This window comes from Colletotrichum navitas, assembly GCF_030913465.1.
Source record: "Colletotrichum navitas strain CBS 125086 chromosome Unknown LY79scaffold_13, whole genome shotgun sequence".
NCBI classification, from domain to species: Eukaryota; Fungi; Ascomycota; class Sordariomycetes; order Glomerellales; family Glomerellaceae; genus Colletotrichum; species Colletotrichum navitas.
The window spans coordinates 124,106-148,039 of NW_026850559.1; the positions used below are offsets into that span (position 1 = coordinate 124,106).

Here is a 23,934-nt window from a genome sequence, read left to right on the forward strand (position 1 = left end):
CTTTCTCTTTTTCTTCGTTAAGATCAAGAAGAAATTCGCCTGCCTAAATTAGTGTCGGGATGGGGGACAGTAATTGTTGTTGGTGTTGATGGTGACCTGGAATCATGTGTGGTGAAGCTGTCTGATGAAGGTGGGTAAAGCTAGGGAGTAGTGCAGAGTACATTACATTTGGCAACGCACCCACCTCTTCGCGAAGGTGGGCAAAGAGATACAGACAGGGGTTTGAATGGGCTGGCTAGCATTGGCGGTTCTGGTCTGCACTTTGAAGCTGCCTGGCCCTCCACACTGTTCATTCCTCCCTTTCTCTCAAGGTGCTTCCGGGTACACATCGTGCTGCCTGTAGATGGCTTGGGCCTTAGGCTTCCATGAAACAAGAAACAAGAAACATCTTTGGAAATCACGGCAGGCAATGTTCCCGCCGCCACGGTTCGCTGATGGGTCCGTTTCCACAGCTTGGTTGGTATGTAAACTACATAAACTAGTATTCCTGCATCCTAGAGCCTTGGGGAGTGAACCGGATCCCCTTTTTTACCTGCTGGGGTTGTCGCCTTGGGTCTGGTTTGAAGAAGCACAGCCTCGGCCGAGATTAACAACCTATTGGATAATAATATTTGGCTGATATTTGAGGAGATCACCCTAAGCTGGCTCATAAATCCGATGTGCAACAACATTCCAGATCAGACTAGCCAGTCTGTGCTTCTCGCCTGCAAGAGCTTCATCTCGCTCACTTGATGAGAGGCTACTCTTTCTTCAGCGGGTGTTTACTGTGCTCATCCCTCCCTGCATCGCTACCCTATTCTTGTCTTGATTTGGGCACACGTACATGGCGCAAAAAGATGCATTGGGTTACTTGGCTTAAAGATACCGTCCCGGCGCTTCCTTGGGTCCTGGCCTTCTAGGCGGGTGTTTTGCTTTTCTTCCGCTTTCTTTGGTACTTAGTAGGTATGGGTCGGGCCAGCGAGGTGCGGTGTACCTTGCCCGCCAATGGCAGGCGGTCCCGCAGAGTGCTTTCACAGTGCTAGAGGTTCCTAGCGGAAAGAAGGGCCCTGTGCCTGTCGAGTCCCCGCAGGAGAGCCAATAAGACACCCCCGGTGCCTCCCAGTGTGCGTCCTACCATTCGCCAGTCTCGCCATTGACAACAGACGTGGGCCGATGCGCTTACCAATTTGGGGCCGCTCATATCAACAAACCTTCGCTGCACGGCCCCTGGCGCACCAAATTTGGTACCCCACCCTGCCCTCCTCACCTACAGTGTCCTTCTACGTCCTGAGGTCTCCAGTCTTGGAAGCGCCAGCCAGCACCAAGCACCACCACCGCCGCCGCCGCCGCCAGAAAACACACAAGCACGAGCCGCCCAGCACCTATTATTCTTTCCCTGCACTTTGTCAGGCCTAACCCAACCTTTTCAACCTCCTGTCCGACATCCTCTCGCGATAGCTGCGAAATCAACTTTTTTGCTTGCTTTCCACCTCCTCGAGTCTCATCTCTTTGCTGCTGCTCCCTATTCCAGTCGCTAGCCTTTTTCACCCTCGTCTCTCAACCGCCATCATGCGTGAGGTCATCAGCATCAACGGTAAGCACACCCTCATTTGTTTTGATCCCCTGACCCCACGCGTGCTGCTGTGCTTCACCGCATCGTGACCACCCGTTGCTTGTTTGCCGTCATTGCCTTCAACTACCACGACGATACACCTGATACTCATCTCTGCATACTTACTGACTTTTTTATTTAGTCGGCCAGGCTGGTTGCCAGATCGCTAACTCCTGTTGGGAGGTATGTTTACATCTGTTTACTCGATACCACACCGTCGCCGAGTCGAGCCATGAACCTACCTGTCCCGACGACACTCGTTCGGCTTCGCTTGCTTCTGGGTTCGATGACTAACCTCTTCTTGTCTGTAGCTTTACTGCCTCGAGCACGGTATCCAGGTAAGCTATTTACATGCTTCACTTATATGCCTAGGATTCTAACTAGCGTCTCTCTGCCAGCCCGATGGATACTTGACCGAGGAGCGTAAGGCGGCCGACCCCGACCATGGCTTCAGCACCTTCTTCTCCGAGACTGGTATGGTTTGGCCCGACGAGCCCTGAAGCTTAATACATTTGCTGATACAATTCCATTTTCTAGGCCAGGGCAAGTACGTCCCCCGTGCCATCTACTGCGATTTGGAGCCCAATGTTGTCGACGAGGTCCGCACCGGCCCCTACCGTGGTCTCTTCCATCCCGAGCACATGATTACTGGCAAGGAGGATGCTTCCAACAACTACGCTCGTGGCCACTACACCGTCGGCAAGGAGCTCATTGACCAGGTCCTCGACAAGGTCCGCCGCGTCGCCGACAACTGTGTTGGTCTCCAGGGCTTCCTCGTATTCCACTCCTTCGGTGGTGGTACTGGCTCTGGTTTCGGTGCTCTCCTTATGGAGCGCCTGTCCGTCGACTACGGCAAGAAGAGCAAGCTCGAGTTCTGTGTCTACCCCGCCCCTCAGACCGCTACCTCCGTCGTCGAGCCTTACAACTCTATTCTTACTACCCACACCACCCTGGAGCATTCTGACTGCTCCTTCATGGTCGACAACGAGGCCATCTACGACATCTGCCGTCGTAACCTGGGTCTTGAGCGCCCCAACTACGAGAACCTTAACCGCTTGATTGCCCAGGGTAAGCCTCAGCCTCTTTTCAACTTCTACCCAGGCTCGTATATTAACAAATGAACGCAGTCGTTTCCTCCATCACCGCCTCCCTCCGCTTCGATGGTTCCCTCAATGTCGATTTGAACGAGTTCCAGACCAACTTGGTTCCCTACCCCCGTATCCACTTCCCTCTCGTCGCCTACGCGCCTATGATCTCAGCCGCCAAGGCCGCCCACGAGGCCAACTCCGTTCAGGAGATGACGATGTCATGCTTCGAGCCCAACAATCAGATGGTCAAGTGTGACCCCCGCCACGGCAAGTACATGGCCACCTGCTTGCTGTACCGCGGTGATGTCGTCCCCAACGATGCCCACGCCGCTGTCGCGACTCTCAAGACCAAGCGCACCATTCAGTTCGTCGACTGGTGCCCTACTGGCTTCAAGCTCGGTATCTGCTACCAGGCTCCCCAGATGGTGCCCAACGGTGACCTCGCCAAGGTCAGCCGTGCTGTGTAAGTTCTGGCCGTGCTATTTGAACATGCCAAAGATGTTTTGCTAACGAAGTTAATAGGTGCATGCTCTCTAACACCACAGCCATTGCCGAGGCTTGGTCCGCTCTGTCGACCAAGTTCGACCTCATGTACTCCAAGCGTGCCTTCGTCCACTGGTATGTCGGTGAGGGTATGGAGGAGGGTGAATTCTCCGAGGCTCGTGAGGATCTTGCTGCACTGGAGCGCGATTACGAGGAGGTTGCAGCCGACTCTCTCGAGGGCGAGGAGGGTCTTGAGGCAGAGTACTAAGAGGTGTATATCCTGGCGATTGGATGCGGATTAAGTTGCGATGCAACACCTCGATTCTTCTTGGGGCGCTGGCTCCGATGTCACGGATCTTTGCGTTGAAGCAGTCCTCTGGGGCCAAAGGCGTGTTTACTTCAGTTGTTAGAGTCAGAAAAGATAGCCAACTTTAATGCTACGGGGATGAATCAATCAAGTTCCAAATTGTATGCTGTGTACCTCGTCGCACTCCATATTGCCCAAATAAGAGTTTTGTCATGTATGCGATTTACGTACGTTGTGCTAAAACTATACAAAAAACAGAGAGAGAGAAAAAAGAACAGTTTTGCAGACGATGCACCAGATTTGTTGAAGAAGCCCATGTCTTTCCTTCATATTGGACTCTGTTTCCGTAAATGGTGTTGGTCATAAAGGAACGTCCTGAGTACGAAGCATACCTAGGTAGGAGTCGGGTGCATGCTGACTAGGAATACAGTGGGAAGGTCGCCAGAGCTTATTATGGGCCCCGTTTATCAAACCATAGCAGAATAAGAGGTACGTACCACTTCAGGGTACCTAGGTAGGTGGCTGTAGGTGGCTTGGCTTCCATTGCGAATTGGCCAGCCTGACGACCTTCTCCGGCAGAGACCAACCGACACACCCGTCGATCTACCTACTTCACTACGGAACCAACGTCCAAACGCAAGTTTCCTTCTTCACAACTCTCTCTGGGATCAAAGGGCCGGGCACAGCATCTGTGCACGAAGTAGGTTACCATCTGGATCATCTCCTCGTACCTGACTGTGATTGACTATTGATTCTAATCTATTGTTTCCCGGTAACAGACTCACTGTCGATCACCCCCAGCCCCCCAGAGGCTGTATCAAACCCGACCGACGACAACTGATCTCTCCCCAATCGCCTATACCCAACATCACACCAACCTGCGCAGCACGAAAACTCCTGCTACACGGATCTCGAAGCCTCCAACATGTCCGCCGAGGGTGTTGATGCGGGTAAGTTGCTATCTTGAAATAAACAAGGTGCCTGCGCGTGCAGGATATACAAGAGGATGAGGTGCTGACGACAGTCGTCCCACAGCGGCGCCGAACCTCAACCTAACCCCTGAAGAGAAACGTATTTATGGCCAACTATTCCGCCAAGCCGATACCGAAAGTGTAGGTGTCGTTACTGGCGAAACCGCCGTTAAGTTCTTTGAGAAGACTCGGTTGGATTCTAGAGTACTTGGAGAGGTAAGGACAAATACCACGAACTTCCCGAGTCAGCCATAGTAGCTGATGCAGACGATGACAGATATGGCAAATTGCAGATAAGGAGAACCGGGGCTTTCTGACCCCAGCAGGCTTCGGACTTGTGTTGAGGCTCATCGGCCATGCGCAAGCTGGACGTGAGCCAACTACCGAGATAGCCCTCCAACCGGGACCGCTGCCCCGCTTCGATGGCATGCCTCCTCCGGCCGGTCTTACGTCTCCCACCGCCCCTCCCGCCGTTCCTCTGCAAGCCCAAAGTACCGGTGGAGGTCCCATCAGAATCCCGCCCCTGACACCCGAGAAAGTTAGTCAATATGCCGGGTTGTTTGAACGCCAACCGTTACAGGCGGGCAACCTCCTACCCGGTGACGCAGCCAAATCCATCTTCGAAAAGTCAGGACTACCGACCGAGGTGCTTGGGAGAATCTGGCAACTGGCCGACACTGAGCAGCGTGGCGCTCTAGTCTTGACCGAGTTCGTCATTGCTATGCATCTCCTCACATCCATGAAAACGGGCGCTCTCAGAGGCCTTCCTAATATCCTCCCAGCGGCTCTGTACGAGGCTGCAACTCGGCGCGGGCCTACCGCACCTAGACAATCGCCCACTGGCACCGGGCCCATTTCTGCCATTCCTAGGCAACTCAGCGGCTCAGCCCAATTCCGTGCCGGGAGTCCCCTTGGACGGCCACCTATTACAGCGCAAACAACTGGCACCCCCGCAAGCGACTGGCTCATCACTCCCGAGGACAAGGCACGTTTCGATGTACTTTACAACGATCTGGACAAGACTCATAAGGGTTTTATCACCGGCGAGGAAGCTGTTCCTTTTCTTAGCCAGTCGAACCTCCCAGAAGACGCCTTGGCTCAGATCTGGGATCTCGCAGACATCAACTCTGAGGGCCGCTTGAACAGAGATACTTTTGCCGTCGCCATGTACCTCATTCGGCAGCAGCGAATGAGACGAGATGGTTCAGTTGCTCTTCCAACGACGGTGCCCGCCAACTTGATTCCGCCTAGTATGCGGACTCAGGCGCGTCCCCAAACCTCAGGCTCGCCTTTTGATGCTCCTCCCCAGCCTCAACCACCTGCCCCGGCACCCCCTCCGGCTCCCAAGTCTGCTCTTGATGACTTATTTGGCCTTGACACACCGCCTGCCCCAGCCCCTGCTCAGGTTGCTCTGTCGACGGGTGGTTCAAATGCGAACGACCCGTTCGGCTCGGGCTCGGCTGTTCTGACACCTTCTTCTCCCATCCGACCCTCGCCTACTGGAACTCAGTTCAAGCCGTTTGTGCCTTCATCATCTTTTGGGCGTGGACTCACTGTACACCCTACAGGAGACTCAAACTCTGGCAAGCCTCCCGCTCCCTCGGCATCCGAAGACCTTCTGGGAGATGGCGATCCTGAGGTCAGCAAGAAGCTAACCAACGAAACTGCCGAGCTTGCGAACCTGTCCAACCAGGTTGGCTCGCTGTCTAAGCAGATGCAGGAGGTTCAAGGCCAGCGGACTACGACGCAAAATGAGCTCAATCAAGCCAATTCCCAGAAGAAGAACTTCGAGCAGCGCTTGGCGCAGCTCCGTACCTTGTACGAGAAGGAAGCTAAAGATGTCGAGGCTCTTCAGGTACAACTGAACAACTCGAGAAACGAGACAAAGAAGCTTCAGGCCGAGTGCATGGCGTTGGATGGCACCTACAGAGACTTGCAGACCCAACACCAGCAAGTTTACCTTGGACTGCAGGCTGACCAGGCAGAAAACGCAAAGCTGAAGGAAACGATCCGCACTCTTAATGCCGAGATTGCCAAGCTCAAGTCTCAAACCGAGAAACTCAGGTCCGAAGCGCGGCAGCAAAAGGGACTTGTTGCTATCAACAAGAAGCAGTTGGCGACTACCGAGGGTGAGCGTGACAAGCTTCAGACTGAACTGAGCGATCTTTCCAAGAACAACGAGGAGCTCTCTCGCCAGGCGAACACCAGCTCTCCGATCGCATCGTCGGCTCAGGTCGCAAGCCCTACACCATCGACTGCCAGTGGAAACAACCCCTTTTTTAGGAGAACAGGCAGTACTGACATCATGGGCTCTTTCGGGTCGCCGCCGCCTGTCAAGCCCTCCAGCGTTGACAAGTCCTTTGACGATGTCTTTGGGCCAGCATTCCCTCCTGCCGGGTCTAGCAGCACTCCGCCACCCGCCACATCCTTCAAGCCGCAACACACAGGTGCGTCGACTACTAGCTTGGGCTCGTTCTCGACACCTCCCGTACCCACATCACCCAATGTCAGTCGTCAAGCTACCCTTACAGCCGAGCCTCCCGCTCCTCCAGAGTCTAGGCAAATCAGCTCGAGCTTCCTCCCGTTTGCCGACGCAAGCGAATCTCTCAGCTCCTCTCGGGCTGTTTCGCCGCCCGCCTCTCGGGCTGAGGGTAGCGAAACTCCTCAGGCCAACTCGCTGCCTGGAGCTTTTCCCCTCGAGCCCGTGGCAACAGGCCAGAGCACGGACTCAGCGTCAACCGCGAGCAATAAGGAGCCCGCAGTCCAAGGCGATACAAAGCCCTCGGGCAACGACGTTGCAGTTGCGCCCAACAAGGCTGCGGTTGACTCTGACCCGTTTGCAGCCATGGGTCCAAACGATGCTAAGGCTGATTTTGATGATGCTTTTGCTAGCTTCACCAGTGCGCACAAGAGCTCGGTAGGTTCTGGTGTTGACGCAAACAAATCCTCCTCAGCTTTCGATTCCGAGTTTCCGCCCATCTCAGAGCTTGACCGCGAAGACGATGATTCAGACACTGCAAGCGAGGGCGGCGGCTTTGGTGGAGGTTTTGATGACGACTTCGCCCCAGCGTCCCCTCAGGCAAAGAAGACCGAAGCACCCGAAGAGGACAAGGAGGCTACTTCTTCCCCTCCCGCTCCCGTGGTGGAGGAAGCGGCTGCGTCCGAGCCAACTGCTACCGTAACTGCTACCTCTGAGGTCTCGGAAATTCAAGTTGCACCAGCGGCTTCAGCTGCACAGCCTGCCGCACCCAAGGCAAAATCGTCTTTCGACGACCTTGACGATGAATTCGAAGGCCTTGAGGATGCCAAGGAGGGCTCAGCCGACGACGACTTCCAGACGATCTCTAGGTCCGGCCTGGACGATTTCAATCCCGTCTTCGACAGTAGCCCGCCACCTAGTCAGGCCAAGACCGAGTCCACGGCGTTTGGGCATGAGAGCAGCTACGACTTTGGAACGGTCCCGCCGAACCCCGCCGCTGGTGGCAACGCAGGCGCATCAGCTAAAGGTACAGGAGCCTCTGAGGCGCAAGACTGGGATGCCATTTTTGCCAGTCTCGATTCGCCCAGCGACGCCAATGCAAACCCCACCGCAAGTGCTCCTGCTCTTTCTCCCCCGGCTGCAGAGACTCGTCCGGCCCCCGGCCGAGCTCTTACCCAGTCGGGCGAGCACGATGATCCGATCCTGAAGAACCTCACTAGCATGGGTTACTCGAGAGAGGATGCCATCCTCGCTCTAGAGAAGTATGACTACAACTTGGAGAGGGTAAGTTGATGCCTCCAAAAGCATTGTCTCCCATCGCACTTATGGAACTGACGGGTTTCTTTTAGGCTGCCAACTATCTTGCAAGCCAGTCGTGAGGTTGGCGGCGAGACCAAGAATCGAATGAGAGAACAGACACGCAACTGAATTTTTCTTGTGGCGAGGCAGAGCGGTATAAAAAGCCCCATGTTAGCAAGCGTCTTGATTTTCCTCGCTTGGCCTAGACGAGATACCTTGATGCTTGCAAGTTGTCGAGATCCTTTCCCGCCCCCTTATGCCAGGCTACCGCAGCTTTCCTTTGGACTATGACGGGCCTGGCAATTAATATGTGTATGTAGGGTGTACATGTTTGACACAACACTAGCATAGCAACGTTGCCAATTTTATCCTCTTTTAACTTCATACTTAATTTGTTTTATGGGGTTTTTTTTATCTTGCGGTTGCCTCATATCCATCGGTGAATTTTTTGCTGGTGGAGTTTGTGGTCCTGTTTCCTTTACCCCAAATAATTGCAATGATACTTTCACATAGTAGAAAATGTCAATTCATACAGGCACACTGTAACTGCACCGTATGCAGTGAATCTTGATCTTCGATTCTTCATTGTGTGGACACGTCACCCTATTGGCGCGTGGATCATTTCGGCATTATCTGTGCTGTCTGCGTGTATGCATGCAGGTACTGAACATTGGAATATTGGTCTCGCCTTGGCGTGTTTTTTCTTGGCTTACCCTTATCGTCGATTCCATCCAAACGGCTAACTCTGACCATTCTCTCACCGCATTTAGTCGGAAGACTTGCGGAACTTGTTGACAACACGCTCGATGCCGTCGCAGCCCTTCTTCAGGGTCTCCATCCTGGGGCCGTACGAGAAACGCACAAAGTGATGGCAAGGACTATCGAAAAGATCACGACGTCTCGACGGGTTCAGGTCGAAGAAAATGCCAGGAACGACGATGACCTTCTCCTCCAAACAGGCCTGGAAGAAGTTGAGACCGTCAGAAATCGGGCCAGGGAGACCCTCGAGGTTCAGCCAGCTAGAAACCCGTCAGCCTGGCTTGTGTAAGGTGTGTTCCAGAGAACAACTCACAGGTAGAAAGTCGAGTCGGGGACATATTTGATGATGAAACCCATCTCGCGCAGTCTGCGAACGACGTAGTCACGCTTGTCCTGTGTAGTTGTTAGATTGTGTCAATCTTAAAAAAAGAGCGAGAGCCGGACGTACGCGGAAGTGCTTCTGGAGGAAGACCATCTCCGCCTTGACCAGGGTGGGGTCGAGCATGGGAACAGCCGCCTCCTGGAAAGGGTGGTTGGCGCCACCATCAAGGTAGCTACCACAGGAGCCGATACTAGGACGTGTCAATACAATCATTGCTAATCTGGTGTCACTGCAACTCACGCCTTGATGTACTCTGCGCAGCGTTGTTAGCAAATGTTGAATCAATCTAGAAATACAGTTACATACCTTTGGGACCCAGGATCCATGCGATACGCCAGCCTGGGAGTCTGAAGCGCTTGGTCAAGCCATCGATGATGAGAACATCGTCCTCGTCGACGTCCTCGACGTTCTCTGCAGCAGAGATAGTGTTGCCGTCACAGTTGCTAGTGTAGTTGTAGCCAGAGTAGAACTCGTCACTGATGAAGGTGGCGCGGCCACGGCAGATGTCTTGGATCTCGGCCAGCTCGGGGTTGGCAACGACACGACCGGTGGGGTTACGAGGGTTCGAGGTCAGGATGACGGAGGAACCACGGGAAATCTCCTCAGCAATGCGGTCGGGGTGAATGTGATAGCCGTCCTCCTCGGACAGAGGGACGGGAATGGCAGAGAACTGTTGGTCTGGCGTCAGGCAGTTCTCAATGTCGGCTTTGAATAAGAATACATACATTCTTGAAGAGGGACAGCATCTCGTTGTAGGCGGTATAGTCGGGCAAGAAGAAGGAGAGATAGGAGTTGCCAAGAACGGCAGCGATACGAATCAGACCGGCGCGACCCCCGGGAACAATAGCGACGTTCTCCCAGGTGTACTTGCTGTCCTTGCCCTCGCGGTGCATGACGTTGTAGAGGTTAGCGACAGCCTCGCGAAGTTCCTTGATACCCGCAGTAGGGCCGTACTCGCGACCGGCCATCGAGATGTCGATGGTAGTGGGGCGAGGGAAGCAACCGGCAATGTCATCTTCGACTTCAGGGGCACCTTGACCCAAATTGGCCCAAGAGTCGGGGTCCTCGAGGAAGCCATACTCGGAGGCGCGCTCAGTGCACCAGACGACACCGGTGGAGGATCGGCTGGCATCAAGACCAGCATGGGGCTGGTGGCCCTCGTGGGCGTTACGGAACTGTCTGTGAGTCTTGGACTGGACCTCTAGAGGAAGAAGAAGTCAGCGTGATCTATAGGTAGCAAGGCCATCACCGTTCCCCAAAGAGCCAAGACATGAAATGTCATCGAGGCCGTGTTGGAGCTGTGTGGGGAACGAGGGGCACGCAGTCAGCGTTAGACCTGGGTTCAGCTTCTACCCCGCACCGACACCAACGCGGCAATATTTTTCTCTCCCTGAATTTACGCTTCTCGGTTGCAAATATTGGAAACGGTTGAGAGAAGAAAGAGATATTGACACGGCCCATGTAGCTCAGATGGGTTGAATAGAAGAGAGGGAGGGGAACAGGGTTCTTACCGTTGCCTCCAATCTCGCCGATACTAAAGCGTCTGGGCTTGGGCACACCGGTGTGCCGGTTGATCGAGAACTTTCGGTTGTTGAACATCTTGCTCTATTAGCCCTAGGCTGTCAATAGCGCTTAATTTTGGTTGAGAATTGACGTTCGGAAACTCCTAATGCTTCGATCGGAAAGCGGCAGCTGGAGAAACAGAGTTTTGTAGGCGGCGAAATGTCGGTCGCCCCGTTTGTTCACCAGGCTGGGGAATAACCTGGGGAAGGTGAAGAGGGAAAGAAAGCAAGAGACGGTGAAGCTTGAAGCTAAGAGGGGGGAGATTCGCTCTTCATCTTTGCAAGGTGAGGCAGCAAGGGGCACACAACGCGTCTTATACAGGGAAACTGGGTAACTGCCAAAGGCCTCTCGTCACCAGCACTTGGGGCCTGACGTTGGCTTGGGAATCCCTGCTGGGTGGGAACGCAGCTCTCATGCAGGCTCTTCCAATTGTGGGTTTCGTATGGCACGATGGGGGCGCTGATAGGCTCGGAAGCTGCCTTCGTTCTCGTTGAAGATGAACGTGGTACTGTCACTCGACGAATTTGCGCGGGCGGTCACCGAGTCTTGAAGGCGTGGTAGGGCGAGACGAGAGATCGAAGCAGATCGGACAGGTCCAGAAAGGAAATGGAAGCAAACAGCGTTTGTGTTTGTAGTCTAGTCCGACAGCCCTCGTGCCGCCCGAGCCGTTTTTAGGACCAATGAGTCTATACGTCGATCCCTGCTACAGGTAACAAAATAAGAAAGTAAAGCACCCAAGACTCAGTGAGCAAATGCAGAGAGGCAGCGCAAAGCAGCGTGGCGCTCGCTCGTTCGTGTACGGTATCCCATTTATTAAAGCAAACGCAACGTCAGTGCGAGTGTCTCTCCTCGTTCCTCTCACGCTCTGTGTGCGGTTCGTTCATTGCCCCTCATCTGCCCCTCGTTACCCCTTGTCGGCCATCCGGTTTGGTATCACCACACCACGTAAAAAAGCGGTGTCTACTACTAGATTCAGTGTTCTGCCCCAAAGCGGATCTCCGTGCCCTCGTTTGGCTTGTCCCTGGCTCCAAGATTGTTCCCAATCAGTGCAGGGAGGCGACGCCCTTCGTCCAGAGCAGAGGGCGACCTCACGGGGAAACATTGCTTCGATCAAGCATACACTACTTCGACACCAGGAACGCCACATATCTTCCTTGCATTTTGCACAGCAAAGTGTAAAACGCCCTTTCGCAGCTTACCTGGGCCATTGAACGCCTGGTCCGATCGCGGGCAACCATTGGCAGAGCAGTCTGGCCAAGGCGGGCCCCGTCCGGCATTGTACCGGAACTTTCAGGACGCTTTACGAATAGTTATCGTCGTGAGTCGGCGTACCCCAGCAACAGGATTGACAACGTTCAGGGGCTTTTCCAGACCTCAGTTACGGCTTGTTTGTTTCCAGTATCGAATCGTCCACAGTATGGCAGACTTCGTTGGAACCCCGGGTGCCGAGACTCTAGCGCCAAATGTCGACCCCGCACCTTTTTTCTTTGTGAGATTCGCGGCCCCTGGAAACGGAACACAGCCGAAGTTGCAGGCAGATCAGAAACGATGCCACCACGAATCCATCAGTCCCAAGCCGCCTTACACGTGACCCGCCCCTGTCTGACCAGAAACATGCTCAGGAAGTCTACAAACGCGATCATATTCGGTAAGGTCAGAGGCAAGGCATCCAGGGACTCAGATGTCGCATAATTTCCAGTAAGGCAGGCCACCTGCAGACCACCCGGATGAGGCAGACCGGGGCTGGGGCTGCCTTGCTCAGCCTAATGCTGTGCATCGATGAGCTAGCCACAACGCCGCCTAATCCACAAGGTTCCGCTCAGCCACAACCCCAAAATGAGAACGCCACTGATATCTCAGTTGCATAGATCAACTTCACATATCGTCGCCTTGGGCTGACAAGAGGAGATTTGAAACTTCCAGAGGAGTCTGAAAATCTATCCTTATAAGAACAAAGCACCCCAAAGCAATTGAAAAATACCCAGGGTGTTGGAGCAGATCACAATACGAAGTCTAGGGTTTGGCAACTCACAAGTCCAGTCTACCTCGCTCCGGACACCTCTTTGGCCAACACCATTCAAAAGTGACTGGCTGAACAAGATTTTCAAGTTTGCGTAGCACCATTTCCACCACAAACCTTCTTTCCGAAAGCAATTGTACCGCTAGGTACATATCGTCTTCTCCGACAGTCCCTGGCCCCACTTTACCTCTTATATCAAATTCACTGCGAGCAGCAGCTTCCTTCCTCCTCTCCTTCTACCTTTCACGATGCCGCATTTCGAAGACCTAGCTCCTGCATACCCCCTATCGTCCATCTTCGACGACCGCAAAAGCCCCGAAATGTGCAAATCGTTCTTCGGTTCGTTCAAGGATAAGCTATCCCGCAAGTCGACTCCATCTTCCCAGGAGCCCCAAAACATCGCGCAGTCCAGCATGATCCGTCGCAACAACCCCTTCGTCCACCCTCCGGCGACTCTACAAGCCAACTGTAAGTCTTCGCCAAACACAATGATAACCCATCCAACTCCAACCAGTAATTCTTACTGTCGTCCAGCCCCTGACCAGCCTCCCCCCGCCTATACCGCGACAGTTGCCCCTCAGTCTGGCGCCAACTACCTGGCGGCTCTGGGTGGCCCCGTCAGAAGCTTGTCGCCTGCCCTGTCTAACGCCAACTCCATCATGTCCGCTGGTGGCATGAGCGTCTCGACGCCGGAGGACCCCTATGCCTTTCTATCCTCCTTTGACACCATCTTTCTTATCGACGATTCGGGTTCGATGGCCGGCCGCTCGTGGCCCGAGGTTCAAAATGTCCTCCGCGCTATCACACCCATCTGCACATCACATGACGATGACGGTATTGACTTGTACTTCCTCAACAAAAAGACGTCGGACAGAGGCAACGCGAGAGCAGGCAAGGCTGCCGGTGGTTACTATGGTATCCGCCGTGCTGAGACGGTCCAGGAAATCTTCACCACTGTCCGTCCCTGCGGTGCTACACCCACCGGCCAGCGTCTTAGTGCCATCCTACGACCATACATGCAGCTCCTCGAGAAAAATGTTAATGTCGAGGCCGTGAAGCCTATTAATATCATCGTCATCACCGACGGCGCACCATCGGACGATGTTGAGTCTACCATTATCTCCGTAGCTAAAAAGCTCGACAAGCTCGACGCCCCTATGCACCAGGTTGGCGTGCAGTTCTTCCAGGTTGGCAATGAGCCCGGTGCCCGCGAGGCGCTTCGTGAGCTCGACGACGATCTCGTGAATAGGGTTGACGGTGACCTTCGCGACATGGTTGACACTGTCACCTGGGAGCATGGTAACCGGGGCGTGCTCACGGCGGACAGCATCCTAAAAGTCGTCCTCGGAGCTGTGGTCAGACGTCTTGACCGTCGTCGTACAGGTGGCGAGAGTCATCGCTAGATGGGGCTAGCTGCAGCTCTCCCTCTTTTTTCCTCCTCTCTTCTCGTGTTAGTCATATTGGGCTTCGATGGCGTTGTTGCGGATATGATCGGATTGGTGGTTTCTTAACAAGGTGGTATAAGCCACTACTTGATACCCATGGGAGGATTTCTGATTTGTCTTCCGGCATAGACAGAGAGGTGCATGGCTCGCGCCATCGGAAGGACCTCACGGCCCGATGTACCTTCCGAATCAGAGCATTTCAAGTGCAGTAAACAGGTACTAGGCATAGAGAAAATGATAATATTTCAAATGAAACGCGCCAGTATGGATGAGTATGAAGGCTGAGACTAAATTGTGGTCTTTGTGTTGAGGCAATGGACGAGTCCGTTATTGAGGAGAGATAGTGGCAAGTGGAAGAACGCATGGGGGGTCTGGAAAATACCAGAAGTCACTTTACACATTTGGCAGCTCACAGACGCCCGGTGGTACCCACTTCACTCTCATTTGTGAACATCAATAAATCCCCAGCTCGGATTTCCAAGGCCTGAAAACTTCGCTCAATCTTACTCAATAGAAACCGCCAAAATACGAGACATCACTACAAATGAGACCACGGCTTGGGGGCATCCCACGTCTGTATGCGCCTCCCCGAATACTGTCCCGCCAATCATTCGGACCATCACCTGCCCTGGCCGCCGTCCGCGCCACCACGACAACAACAAGACTGAGCACATCATCGGCACCCCTGTCGAAGACAATGGGGGAGATGGTGACAGAAGAAGCATCATGGTCCACAAATGGGTTGGCGGCAGCGGCGGGGAGTGCTGCAGGAGGCAGTCAAGGCGCCCAGAACCGAGAGGTTGAGGACGGTGGCCACCGAGAACACCACCAAACGCAAAGCACGTCACAGGCCCCTGAAAACACGACATCCCCCGCCCCCGCGGCGGACATCAGCAACACCGACTCTAGCCAGCACCAGCCTCAAGCGCAGGGCGCCGCCGAGCCTGCTCAGCAGAAGCAGCCCCTTGCTCTGCCGCCGCTTCCCGAGCCCCCGTCTGAGGGCAACTCAGCCGGGGGCAACGGCATCGTCACCCTCGACATGAGCGGCGGCGAAGGCGCCTCGACCAAGCTCAACCACTTGGGGCCCCTGGTGGTTAACCAGGACGGCACCATGTCACGGATCAGCAACTGGGGCGAGATGACAGAGATCGAGCGTCGCAACACGCTGAGGATCCTCGGGAAGAGGAACCAGATCCGTCTCGCGGGTCTCAGAGGGGAGGGCAATGACACCGAGGACGGAGCTGACCGAGGTTGAGAACTTGACAAAGGAATTTGAAAAGAATCGCAACCCGAGACTCATCCGGGACGAGGTGAAGTTGGAAAAATATTCTTTCGACATGCGAGAAAGTGGACGCCTTGTAGGATTCTCAGGGCTGGGACGAGGGTGGTAGGACCGAGCAATACTCCTTTGAACTATGTATGATAACAGAAAGAACTTAGGGAAATGAAGCGTCTCCATTTTCCAAGCCTCCTTCGTCCCGTGTGCGCACGATCCAACCCAAGTCCCCGCCCCGTATGTTCCTTGTCCATCTTGCCCCATGTTGAACGGCCGTCCCGTTCCATCCCATGCCATCCTTTGGGTCTTAGCCGGTCCAACACTTCGCGGAGAGAATGCGTCGTTATGGAACAGCGGTGTTTGGCCCTTTTCCTTCTTTCTCTTCCGTCCTAACCCCTTCGCTTCTGATGTTTCTTCTTGAAGTCGGTCCAACACGACACGGCAACCCCAAGCCCAACAGCCAATGGTCCCGCAAATGTAACCCTCCCACAGTAATCCGGACCGAGCCACGTATCCGCGGGTTTTTGGCGCGCAGTTCTGGTCCTTTCCCAGCGAGGGACGGATAGACATTGAATGATACTCAAACCGACTGCCATGGCTTACCCGTCCAATATCCAACAGAATAAAGGGGCGGGGGCAGGGGCTTACGCATATTGGGTGGTTGAACTCTTATGTTACGAGGGCAGAATCACGCCTTCGACTTGCGGGATGTTGAGATTTGAGTCACTTTCAACGGCAGAGCCTCGGAGCCTTGTCAATCTCTTATGAGAAGAACGAAGGAGTTGTAATAGTCAATAGACGTAGGGTAAACAAACGCATCAAGATAACTCATTGCTGTGACATAGTCTTATCACGATCCCCAAATCATGAGTTCGTGCAGGTATATGTTTAAGTCCCATCACATGTAGCCAGCAAACAAAAACAGAGACGCTCAATAAACCCGCCCGTTCTTCACCTCTCTCTAGTCCCCATCCGCGATCCCGCCCGCGCAGTAGTCTCTTCGTCCCTCTGCAGTATCAAACTCCGGATGGTGCCAAAAACCCCAATGTCTTGAACATGAAACGCATTACGTATAGACATCAGTCGTCGAGGGGCTGTGCCTCCTGTTGGTGACAGAGTCTCCTCCCATTTACTTTGACTCCTCCGCCTTGGCGGAACCCAAGGATGTCGTGTTCGACTTGGGTTGCTTGTTCTGGAACTCCCTCAGCAAGGCGGCGATGTCTTCGTTTCCCTCGTTCTTCTCCATGACGAGGTTCTTGAGCCAGCGGTTCTCGGTTTCGAGGAGGTTGATGCGCTGCTCAAGAGCGGAGACCTTGTCGGACATCTCCTTGGCGCTCTTCTCCAGGGCCTGCTCACGCTGCTTCTTCTTGATGCGGAACCTGGCGGAAGCAGCGGTGTTTCTCCTGCGCTTGTCTTCTTCAGCTGCGATACGGGACTGCTCCTCGAAGTTCTGGCCGTTTCTGCTGACACCATTTAGAGATTCCGGGGTCATAGTCTCGGAGGCCCTCGGTGTAGGGACGCCATAGTGTTGGGAAACGGGGGGCGGTGCGTAGGTAGTTTGAGGATTAGGCTGGAGAGGTTGAAGGTTGCCCAGGCCTTCGGCGAAGGACGGGACGCCCGAGGCAGGGTAGGGGTTGGTAAAATCTTGAAAGTTAAATTCACCTGTCATTGTTCATGGTCAGAATGGAGGGTTCAATGCAGGAGTTTGTCAGTTCCTGGCATCGTGGCGTCGGCGAGACGGCAGGATGAAGGGGAAGACGGGCGGATAGCGCTTGTTCAGAGGAACAATCGCATCGACGAGCCTAAATGACAGAATAGCAACGCCGTTGACCATAGCACTTGCTTAATCGGTATCGGATGGCGGCTGCCCACATGGTCGTTGCCTGCCCCCTGCTGGGGTCGATGACGATAAGTCACGAGGTATTGCACCATCCCCAGGGCAATTTGTAAGCCCAATCCTGGAGTCGCGCCTCTCCCTCAACAACGCAGGCCGGCAACCTGCATAAAAAGCAGCAGCCGAACCTCCCAATCAAGAGGTCTAAATGAAACATGGGCCGCGCATGAACAGGGTGGGGTAAGAAACGACTGATTTGAAGGCTAGCTGGCGATAAGGCGGTCGGTCGCAGGCTTGGCTGTGACCCCGAAGGAAAGTTCAGTTGGTCGCCGGAAGCTGGGGTTAAAGTTCAGAGAAGTCGCTTGACTAGTTTGAATAGTGAATTGCCACAAGTTTCCCATTATTCCGATGGCACTTGGGCAGCGAGGGCTGACTGAAGAGTCTTGTGAAGCGACATCCAGAGACGGAGGCAGACGAGCTGTTGTGAAGTGCATTCAAACGGCAAAGCAAGCGACAAATATATAGCTTGTTTGGGGAAGACAGAAACTCGCAACAGTAATTTTGGCTCGTCAGAAAGGTGCCGCAAAGCACGAAAAAATTCAAAAAAAAATCTCGTCTCACCTGGCATGGAAAAGTCGACATTGAAATCGCCAATGGGAGATGTGAGTTCTTCTGTGACGGCGCTGGAGGGAGCCTGGGGTTCAGCGGTCTGGGGCTTCTTGGCCGGTGCCTGGTAATCGGTGTGCTGGCCAGTCTCGCAGTCGAAAAACTGAGTGTTGGTGAAGATGGCGAGGTCCTCCTCAAAGGTGAAATTCTCTTCGGCAGCGGCAGGCTCCTTGACGGTGTTAAGGTCGCGCAGGTAACGAGACACGTTGGGCGCACGCCCACCGCCAGTGCTGGTGTAAGGCGACATTATCGCGAGGCCGAGGCCGGTGAAGGCTGTGGTATGTTGCGAGATCGGGTTCTTCCGGTCAGGGAGACAAGAAGGCAGCGGAGCGAAGGGGCTTCGTCTAAGTCGACGCCAGAGCGAGGTAGTCGAGTGGTTTTGTGATTGTAGAAAGCTGGGTCCTTAAGGTCGAGGGCGGCAACGATGGCGTTTGGAGGAAGTGGACTACTTGTGGTCGTACTGGAGCCCCAAGCAGATAAATAAAAAGTGCGTTGATTCGAGGACCGGGATCGATTCCAAACCTCTTGTCACTGAGGTCAACGAAGATGGAGGGGTAAATCCGGCGTCGGGTCGGATAGATGTCAGACGACAACTGGGCGAGGGCGTGAGATGCTGAGCGTGCCGGTCAGATGATTGCGTCGATGACTGGCTGGTTCGTGAAGGCGAGGTTCGTCTCAGTTACGGGTTGGACTGCTGAGTAGTTCAGGGTGAAGTGGATGAGATGGGGGAAGAGGAGTCGAGTTGAGCGAGAATGAAGCCTTTGTTTGGAGGCGCCAGGTTACGGACCCAGGCCAAGTGGATAACATTAGTCAACTTCTTTACCCAACAGCGCGACTTTTTCTGCCCCCCAGAGTCATTGACAGGTGTGGCTGGACATGCTGCACAGTGCACGCCCACGCACAAAAGCCTACGTAGTAGGCTGGGAGTGCGCGGTGACCTGATGAGCCCCACCAGCCAATACATGGGGACGTGCTCTATCGGGACTATGACCAATCACATGTGGAAAGTTCATCCCTCGGAGACAGGCCGCCCAGATCTCTGTACTCTCATTTCATTCCGTATGGCTTTGCCGACAGACACCGGGACCGCGAATCATGGAGCAGGAACCCAGCCCCGGCTTCAAGCCCCTCTCTCTGTTCACCAGTCCGTCATCACTGGTCCATGCCGCACCCACGAATCATTGCTTCGCTGACGCACTGGTGCCCCACGGTAATTGCGCATTGCATCTCTGGACTAACCTAACCTGCTCGTTTGGGGTTTGCGTACGGAGTACAATTGACGTCTTTCGCATCTTTGGCGAATGGACATGTCCCAGGGTGTCATGCTTCGTTGCCTATCCGCGAGAAAAGTATGATTCAGATGCACGATGTCAAACATTTGTTCTTCCCTCTTACCACTCCCGATTTTGAATTCCAGGTTCAAGGCACACATTTCCTGTTAACAGAATTCAGTGCGAAGTAGGGTTTACTGTGTGGGCTCAATGGAATTACATATAGGCTTCACCTAACAAGCCGTACGGGGACAACATTTCTAATTTACATCTCGATCAAGGTGGACTGACACAACCAACCACATCCCCCCTCGTCAACGATGGAATCCCGAGACCACTATGACTCGAATGGGTCTAGCTTGGGGCTTGTCGTGGGCTTCTGGTGTAACCCTTGCCGTGTTTCTTCTAGCGCGTGCCTGTGCATCGTCTTGTGAAAGGACCCTTAAATCCGAATTTCTAAGCAACGCTGCAGCCCCTCCGACCCTCGGAAGCACCACCGGCCTCGCTCGGGCAAATAGGCCCGATGGTGCTTGCTTGTAGCCGCTGCAATCTGCTAGTGCCATTCCTATTCGGGGAGTTGGTTTACCGCGCAGCTAGGCCGCAGCGCCTGTGAATAGGGAGTCAAATTGAGAGACCCGCCTGCTGTCATTGCCGGCTCGTTATTGCCATGCCATAGCCTTGCAAACTCCAACTCCAAATTCCGCCCACATTGCAATACCTAGCTTCTATTCACTCCACTGTCAGCTTTTGGGTTGTTATTGTTATGGGCCGCTGCCATCGCCTGCATGTCCACCTGGCCCCGGCTGGAAGACAGTGGCTTACTTAAGCCTCGGATTCCGTCAGCTTTCTGCCTTTCCCTGCTCACTCAATCTTACATGGCGACCCCACGGCAGAAAGGCCCGTGCGCAATTACTGACAGTTGCGACGCGTCTTCGTTGTTCTGTCACTACGACGTAGAGCGCGCCTCCGCTCAATATACTTACTTCAGCCTCGACGATCGGGATAACTGATACCCACACCATCACGGTAATCTTTCTATTGGCATCCGGGATTTCGCAAGTGGTATATTTCGGTTCCATTAAGGCATCCGCCAATACTATCGCATCCCATATCAGTTGGCCTGCCGGAATGTTGTGACCGCCATGGCGCGTTTCTCCATCCCGATCAAAGGACGCCTGTCGTCAGATGTGCGACTTCCGCCGTCTAATCTGGTGGTCCAGAAAACCTTGAGTCGCCTATCTCGCCCTTCTTTATTGTTTTTGGTTCTTGAGTGGCTGAATGACGACAATGCTCAGCTGTGCGCACCACTCCTGGGTGAAGAGGACGACGGTGACGGATTCTACCCCCCGGCATCGTCGATAGAGGAATTGCGGGCTATCTATGCGGACCTACAGCACAGAAAGGGGTCCAAGAGAGAGGTTTTTGATCGCATCACCGAAGGCGACTGGCAGCACGGTCTGACCCTGTACCAAATGGCCCTGGCGGACGCTCAATATCTTCAAGATCATCCGACATCACAGAAATGGACCGCCTATCGCATCGCACCGCTCAAAGAAGCCTCGTATTTGGATGACGAGGAACAACCTCCCGAAGTCGACAAGGAGTCCCTGATCCTCCCTCGGTTTCATCCATCTTCCTTCATCCAAAGCCTCCAGGCCCATGTCTTACCCGACGTTAAAGCCCATTACCACTTTCACCGGCCTCAAGGGCTTGCTCTCTCAATACTGCGCATCTTCCTCATCGAGTCCCCTTATAGCACGAGCATGACACATCTAAGCAGCAGCCTCCCACCAACGGACTCTGATTTTGACAGCTCACGAACGCTATATGTTGCCTTTCCCGATGCATCACCCTTCGTCTATCTATCAAAATCACAAGCCGTGGGCTCACTAGGAGCGAGCGAGTCCAAAAGTTTCCGCAGCTTGGTTGTGGAAGGCATACCAAAGGCTCTCTCCCGGCCGCGGGAAAGATATACTCTCAAACCCACCAATATTTCAACCAAGAATCTAGATGCGCTGTTGCATGTTAGAGGCGTTGGACGGACAAACGCGGCCGGTGGAGGATGGGGCATCTACGCCGATAAGAAGAAGAACGAGTCACCGCTTGATTCCGTTCTACCAACTCCGCCACTATCAGAGGAATCGTCAGACGATGCTTTGGAGTCGGCCACAAAACCAAACTCGAAACGGAAAGCGGATGGCCCCGACGACGCCAAAAAGTTTGTTAAAAGAGCTCGGCTGTGTGCACAGGCGAGGTTCGGAGACACGGCCAAAATCGACGACGGCTTGGGCATCGAGCGTGTTGATATCGTTATTGAAGATCCGTTTCCTAACAGCTTTCAGAGCGTTCCAATGGGCAATGAGCGAGGCCCTGAAGATGAGGCAGACATCGGGACGAGTAAGCGAAAAGGTGGCCGGAGGAGCAACGCTGAGATTTCTTTCGAAAATCATTCGGACACCGGGGAGAATCGACCAGATGCCAAAATCTGGGTACCGAACGTGAAGCTAACGTTTCATGGGCCTCATGTGTTTGCTGGCATACGGCAGCTGGTAGAGAACGGCATCATTGACGGAGAGCGGATGCCGGGGTGGCTGACGGGCGAAGAGGGCGTGACTGTGGGGGCTGTCAGGCATGGCAGGATCCGGGGGCACAAGGGCTCCGGTTTATAAGAGCAGGATCTGGTTGTTATAGAGGGTTCGCCCCGTGTGATGCGGCTATGACCCTAAGCGCTTGTGTTTCTTCGAAAATGAGCTTGATACCCCAAACAAAATTGTTCACCAGTCTATGCGTCTATCGATCTACAGCGAAAACCTTGACAGTGTTTCTCCAAGCTGCCTCACAGATGTCCTCGACTTCCACTCCTTTGATGCCCGCTACAGCCTTGGCGACACGCTCAATCATGCAGGGCTCATTCCGGCCCTTGATCATGGCGCCCTCCTCCCACTTCTCCTTCTTGACGACCTTGAAGCGTTCGGGAACTTCGGGCTCCTTCTTATGGCTCCGCTTCTTACCCTGAGGCTTCTGAGCATGCTCCTGCATCGCAGCCCCGTCCATGGTGCCGTTGGCCCCGGGTTTCTTGTCGATGAGATACTTGAACCCGAAATGGCTCGGCCGGATCTCGCACCATGGGCCGTCGGTCTCGATCATCATCCTGTCGAGCGCGATCTGCCTGACGACTTCACAGTTCTCCTGGGTCTTGAAGCTACAACCGTTGATGCCAATGTACAAGCCGAGGTCCATCAGCTCCCTGGCCTCCTCGATGGTTCCAGTGAAACTATGGACCACGCCGCCCTTCTTGAGCTTTTCGAGTCTTTCGCCGAACTTCTCCTTGAGCAGGCGTACGAAGTCATCATGGGCGGCCCTCGAGTGAAGAAAGAGAGGCAGCTGCGGCTTCGTCTCGAGAACAAGATCGAGCTGTGCAGCGAAAGAGTGGAGCTGAATGGTCTTGGAACAGTAGTGCAGACGGTCATAGTCGAGGCCGAACTCGCCAAAGGCGACGAGGCCGGATTTGGAGGCAGTTGAATCCTTGATGAGGTCACGGAGCTCGCTAATAATGGCCTCCGTCTTGTTGGGGTCCGGTTCATGGGTGTCCGGGATAGGTTTGGATGGGTCCGGGTCAGTGTGCATGCCCTCGGCGGCTTCGTCGGAGCTGCTGAATATCGCACTGCTACACGGGTGAATCCCAATCGTCGTGTATACGACGCCGGCTGTGGAACCACGTCAGAAGTAACCTTGCAACCTTTGATCACGCTCGACTCACGATACTGCTTGGCAATTTCCAGAGCGTCTCTAGAGCTAGTAAAGTCGGAGCCGGTAACGATCAGCTTGGAGCACCCAACTTCCTTTGCTCTTGAGATGACGCCTTCAAGGTCATCGGGATGACGTTGCTTGCCGTGATGCAGACCTCGGAAAATGGGATCCGCCAAATTGATACCGATCTACTGGGTGATGGAGGTCATTACTCTGGAGTACAGGTTTTCAGGGCGTGGTGAGTACACACATCAATATACCGAGGCTGGTAGGCTGACGGGAGTGACTCTGCAGGGGTTGCCATTGTGACTATGAACGATGATGAATGGGAAAAGGCCCTTCTGGGCAGAAACTGAATGAGAGTGGCTGGCCGTGCTCTGGTGAAACCGAGAGATGAGACCCTCATGAATTAATGATGGTAACGATTCAATCTTCATCAGACGGTTCTAAGAAAAGAGGAGAAAGGGCTGGTAGATATAGTTATGGCGTCGTTTGGCCTCATCGTCAGACAGAGGTCATGTAATTGATTTTGACCTCGGTCACGTGACACCGTGATGCAGCGAGCGTCTGTCTGCAAGGGCGGGCGGCCAGAGGCTTAAGCAGGGTAGACGCGTAAAGTGGCTACAGACAACCTCATTGAAGTATATCGCGTCACTTAGGTGGGGTGGGCTACCAAAACGCGTGCACTCAAGGACATTTAAAATTCAACTAAAGATACTAAATGCATTCCAAGCAAGACATTCACGCGGA

General features: G+C 54.0%; 8 protein-coding genes across 8 annotated transcripts; 5 read left to right on the top strand and 3 right to left on the bottom strand.

Annotated features, from left to right (window-relative positions):
• Window positions 1-1,243: 1,243 nt before the first annotated feature.
• On the top strand, window positions 1,244-3,622 carry LY79DRAFT_545053 (tubulin alpha-B chain). The gene is made up of 7 exons (XM_060557150.1): window positions 1,244-1,573; window positions 1,734-1,774; window positions 1,903-1,929; window positions 1,990-2,065; window positions 2,129-2,659; window positions 2,719-3,142; window positions 3,202-3,622. The coding sequence occupies exons 1-7, from the start codon at window positions 1,549-1,551 to the stop codon at window positions 3,428-3,430; spliced, it is 1,353 nt and encodes a 450-aa protein (XP_060416916.1). The 5' UTR covers window positions 1,244-1,548; the 3' UTR covers window positions 3,431-3,622.
• A 336-nt stretch (window positions 3,623-3,958) lies between these two features.
• On the top strand, window positions 3,959-8,758 carry LY79DRAFT_545057 (UBA/TS-N domain-containing protein). Its single transcript, XM_060557151.1, has 6 exons — window positions 3,959-3,983; window positions 4,049-4,169; window positions 4,249-4,419; window positions 4,505-4,656; window positions 4,718-8,203; window positions 8,269-8,758. The coding sequence occupies exons 3-6, from the start codon at window positions 4,395-4,397 to the stop codon at window positions 8,296-8,298; spliced, it is 3,693 nt and encodes a 1,230-aa protein (XP_060416917.1). The 5' UTR covers window positions 3,959-3,983; window positions 4,049-4,169; window positions 4,249-4,394; the 3' UTR covers window positions 8,299-8,758.
• A 4-nt stretch (window positions 8,759-8,762) lies between these two features.
• LY79DRAFT_73717 (aminotransferase class I and II) lies at window positions 8,763-11,316 on the bottom strand. The gene is made up of 7 exons (XM_060565098.1): window positions 10,871-11,316; window positions 10,085-10,560; window positions 9,666-10,029; window positions 9,600-9,612; window positions 9,426-9,549; window positions 9,291-9,370; window positions 8,763-9,237 (listed from the first exon to the last, which is right to left on the bottom strand). The coding sequence occupies exons 1-7, from the start codon at window positions 10,956-10,958 to the stop codon at window positions 8,985-8,987; spliced, it is 1,398 nt and encodes a 465-aa protein (XP_060416918.1). The 5' UTR covers window positions 10,959-11,316; the 3' UTR covers window positions 8,763-8,984.
• Window positions 11,317-13,190: 1,874 nt separating this feature from the next.
• Window positions 13,191-14,345, top strand: LY79DRAFT_588178 (uncharacterized protein; the record flags this gene model as incomplete). The annotated part of the gene is made up of 2 exons (XM_060560882.1): window positions 13,191-13,410; window positions 13,477-14,345. The coding sequence occupies 2 exons, from the start codon at window positions 13,191-13,193 to the stop codon at window positions 14,343-14,345; spliced, it is 1,089 nt and encodes a 362-aa protein (XP_060416919.1).
• A 748-nt stretch (window positions 14,346-15,093) lies between these two features.
• Window positions 15,094-15,642, top strand: LY79DRAFT_510074 (uncharacterized protein; the record flags this gene model as incomplete). Its single annotated transcript, XM_060554119.1, has 1 exon — window positions 15,094-15,642. The coding sequence occupies one exon, from the start codon at window positions 15,094-15,096 to the stop codon at window positions 15,640-15,642; it is 549 nt and encodes a 182-aa protein (XP_060416920.1).
• A 1,150-nt stretch (window positions 15,643-16,792) lies between these two features.
• Window positions 16,793-18,410, bottom strand: LY79DRAFT_510071 (basic region leucine zipper; the record flags this gene model as incomplete). Its single annotated transcript, XM_060554117.1, has 2 exons — window positions 16,793-17,325; window positions 18,119-18,410. The coding sequence occupies 2 exons, from the start codon at window positions 18,408-18,410 to the stop codon at window positions 16,793-16,795; spliced, it is 825 nt and encodes a 274-aa protein (XP_060416921.1).
• Window positions 18,411-20,086: 1,676 nt separating this feature from the next.
• Window positions 20,087-22,188, top strand: LY79DRAFT_545070 (centromere protein Chl4/mis15/CENP-N). Its single transcript, XM_060557152.1, has one exon. The coding sequence runs from the start codon at window positions 20,577-20,579 to the stop codon at window positions 22,101-22,103; it is 1,527 nt and encodes a 508-aa protein (XP_060416922.1). The 5' UTR covers window positions 20,087-20,576; the 3' UTR covers window positions 22,104-22,188.
• LY79DRAFT_545071 (TatD family hydrolase) lies at window positions 22,189-23,766 on the bottom strand. Its single transcript, XM_060557153.1, has 3 exons — window positions 23,435-23,766; window positions 23,195-23,372; window positions 22,189-23,141 (listed from the first exon to the last, which is right to left on the bottom strand). The coding sequence occupies exons 1-3, from the start codon at window positions 23,588-23,590 to the stop codon at window positions 22,225-22,227; spliced, it is 1,251 nt and encodes a 416-aa protein (XP_060416923.1). The 5' UTR covers window positions 23,591-23,766; the 3' UTR covers window positions 22,189-22,224.
• Between the last annotated feature and the right edge of the window lie 168 nt (window positions 23,767-23,934).

What these genes read in the sequence shown, in the direction of transcription:
- LY79DRAFT_73717 (XM_060565098.1), bottom strand. Translation starts at nt 10,958, where the DNA reads ATGTTCAACAACCGAAAGTTCTCGATCAACCGGCACACCGGTGTGCCC. An exon ending in TGCTGTCCCTCTTCAAGAAT is followed by an intron (nt 10,030 to 10,084) that starts GTATGTATTCTT and finishes CCAGACCAACAG; the next exon opens with TTCTCTGCCATTCCCGTCCC. An exon ending in TCCTCCAGAAGCACTTCCGC is followed by an intron (nt 9,371 to 9,425) that starts GTACGTCCGGCT and finishes ACAACTACACAG; the next exon opens with GACAAGCGTGACTACGTCGT.
- LY79DRAFT_545053 (XM_060557150.1), top strand. Translation starts at nt 1,549, where the DNA reads ATGCGTGAGGTCATCAGCATCAACG. An exon ending in GCCTCGAGCACGGTATCCAG is followed by an intron (nt 1,930 to 1,989) that starts GTAAGCTATTTA and finishes TCTCTCTGCCAG; the next exon opens with CCCGATGGATACTTGACCGA. An exon ending in CACCTTCTTCTCCGAGACTG is followed by an intron (nt 2,066 to 2,128) that starts GTATGGTTTGGC and finishes TCCATTTTCTAG; the next exon opens with GCCAGGGCAAGTACGTCCCC.
- LY79DRAFT_545057 (XM_060557151.1), top strand. Translation starts at nt 4,395, where the DNA reads ATGTCCGCCGAGGGTGTTGATGCGG. An exon ending in CGCCGAGGGTGTTGATGCGG is followed by an intron (nt 4,420 to 4,504) that starts GTAAGTTGCTAT and finishes GTCGTCCCACAG; the next exon opens with CGGCGCCGAACCTCAACCTA. An exon ending in ATTCTAGAGTACTTGGAGAG is followed by an intron (nt 4,657 to 4,717) that starts GTAAGGACAAAT and finishes AGACGATGACAG; the next exon opens with ATATGGCAAATTGCAGATAA.
- LY79DRAFT_545071 (XM_060557153.1), bottom strand. Translation starts at nt 23,590, where the DNA reads ATGAGGGTCTCATCTCTCGGTTTCACCAGAGCACGGCCAGCCACTCTC. An exon ending in ACCAGCCTCGGTATATTGAT is followed by an intron (nt 23,373 to 23,434) that starts GTGTGTACTCAC and finishes ATCACCCAGTAG; the next exon opens with ATCGGTATCAATTTGGCGGA. An exon ending in GGAAATTGCCAAGCAGTATC is followed by an intron (nt 23,142 to 23,194) that starts GTGAGTCGAGCG and finishes GTGGTTCCACAG; the next exon opens with CCGGCGTCGTATACACGACG.
- LY79DRAFT_545070 (XM_060557152.1), top strand. Translation starts at nt 20,577, where the DNA reads ATGGCGCGTTTCTCCATCCCGATCAAAGGACGCCTGTCGTCAGATGTG.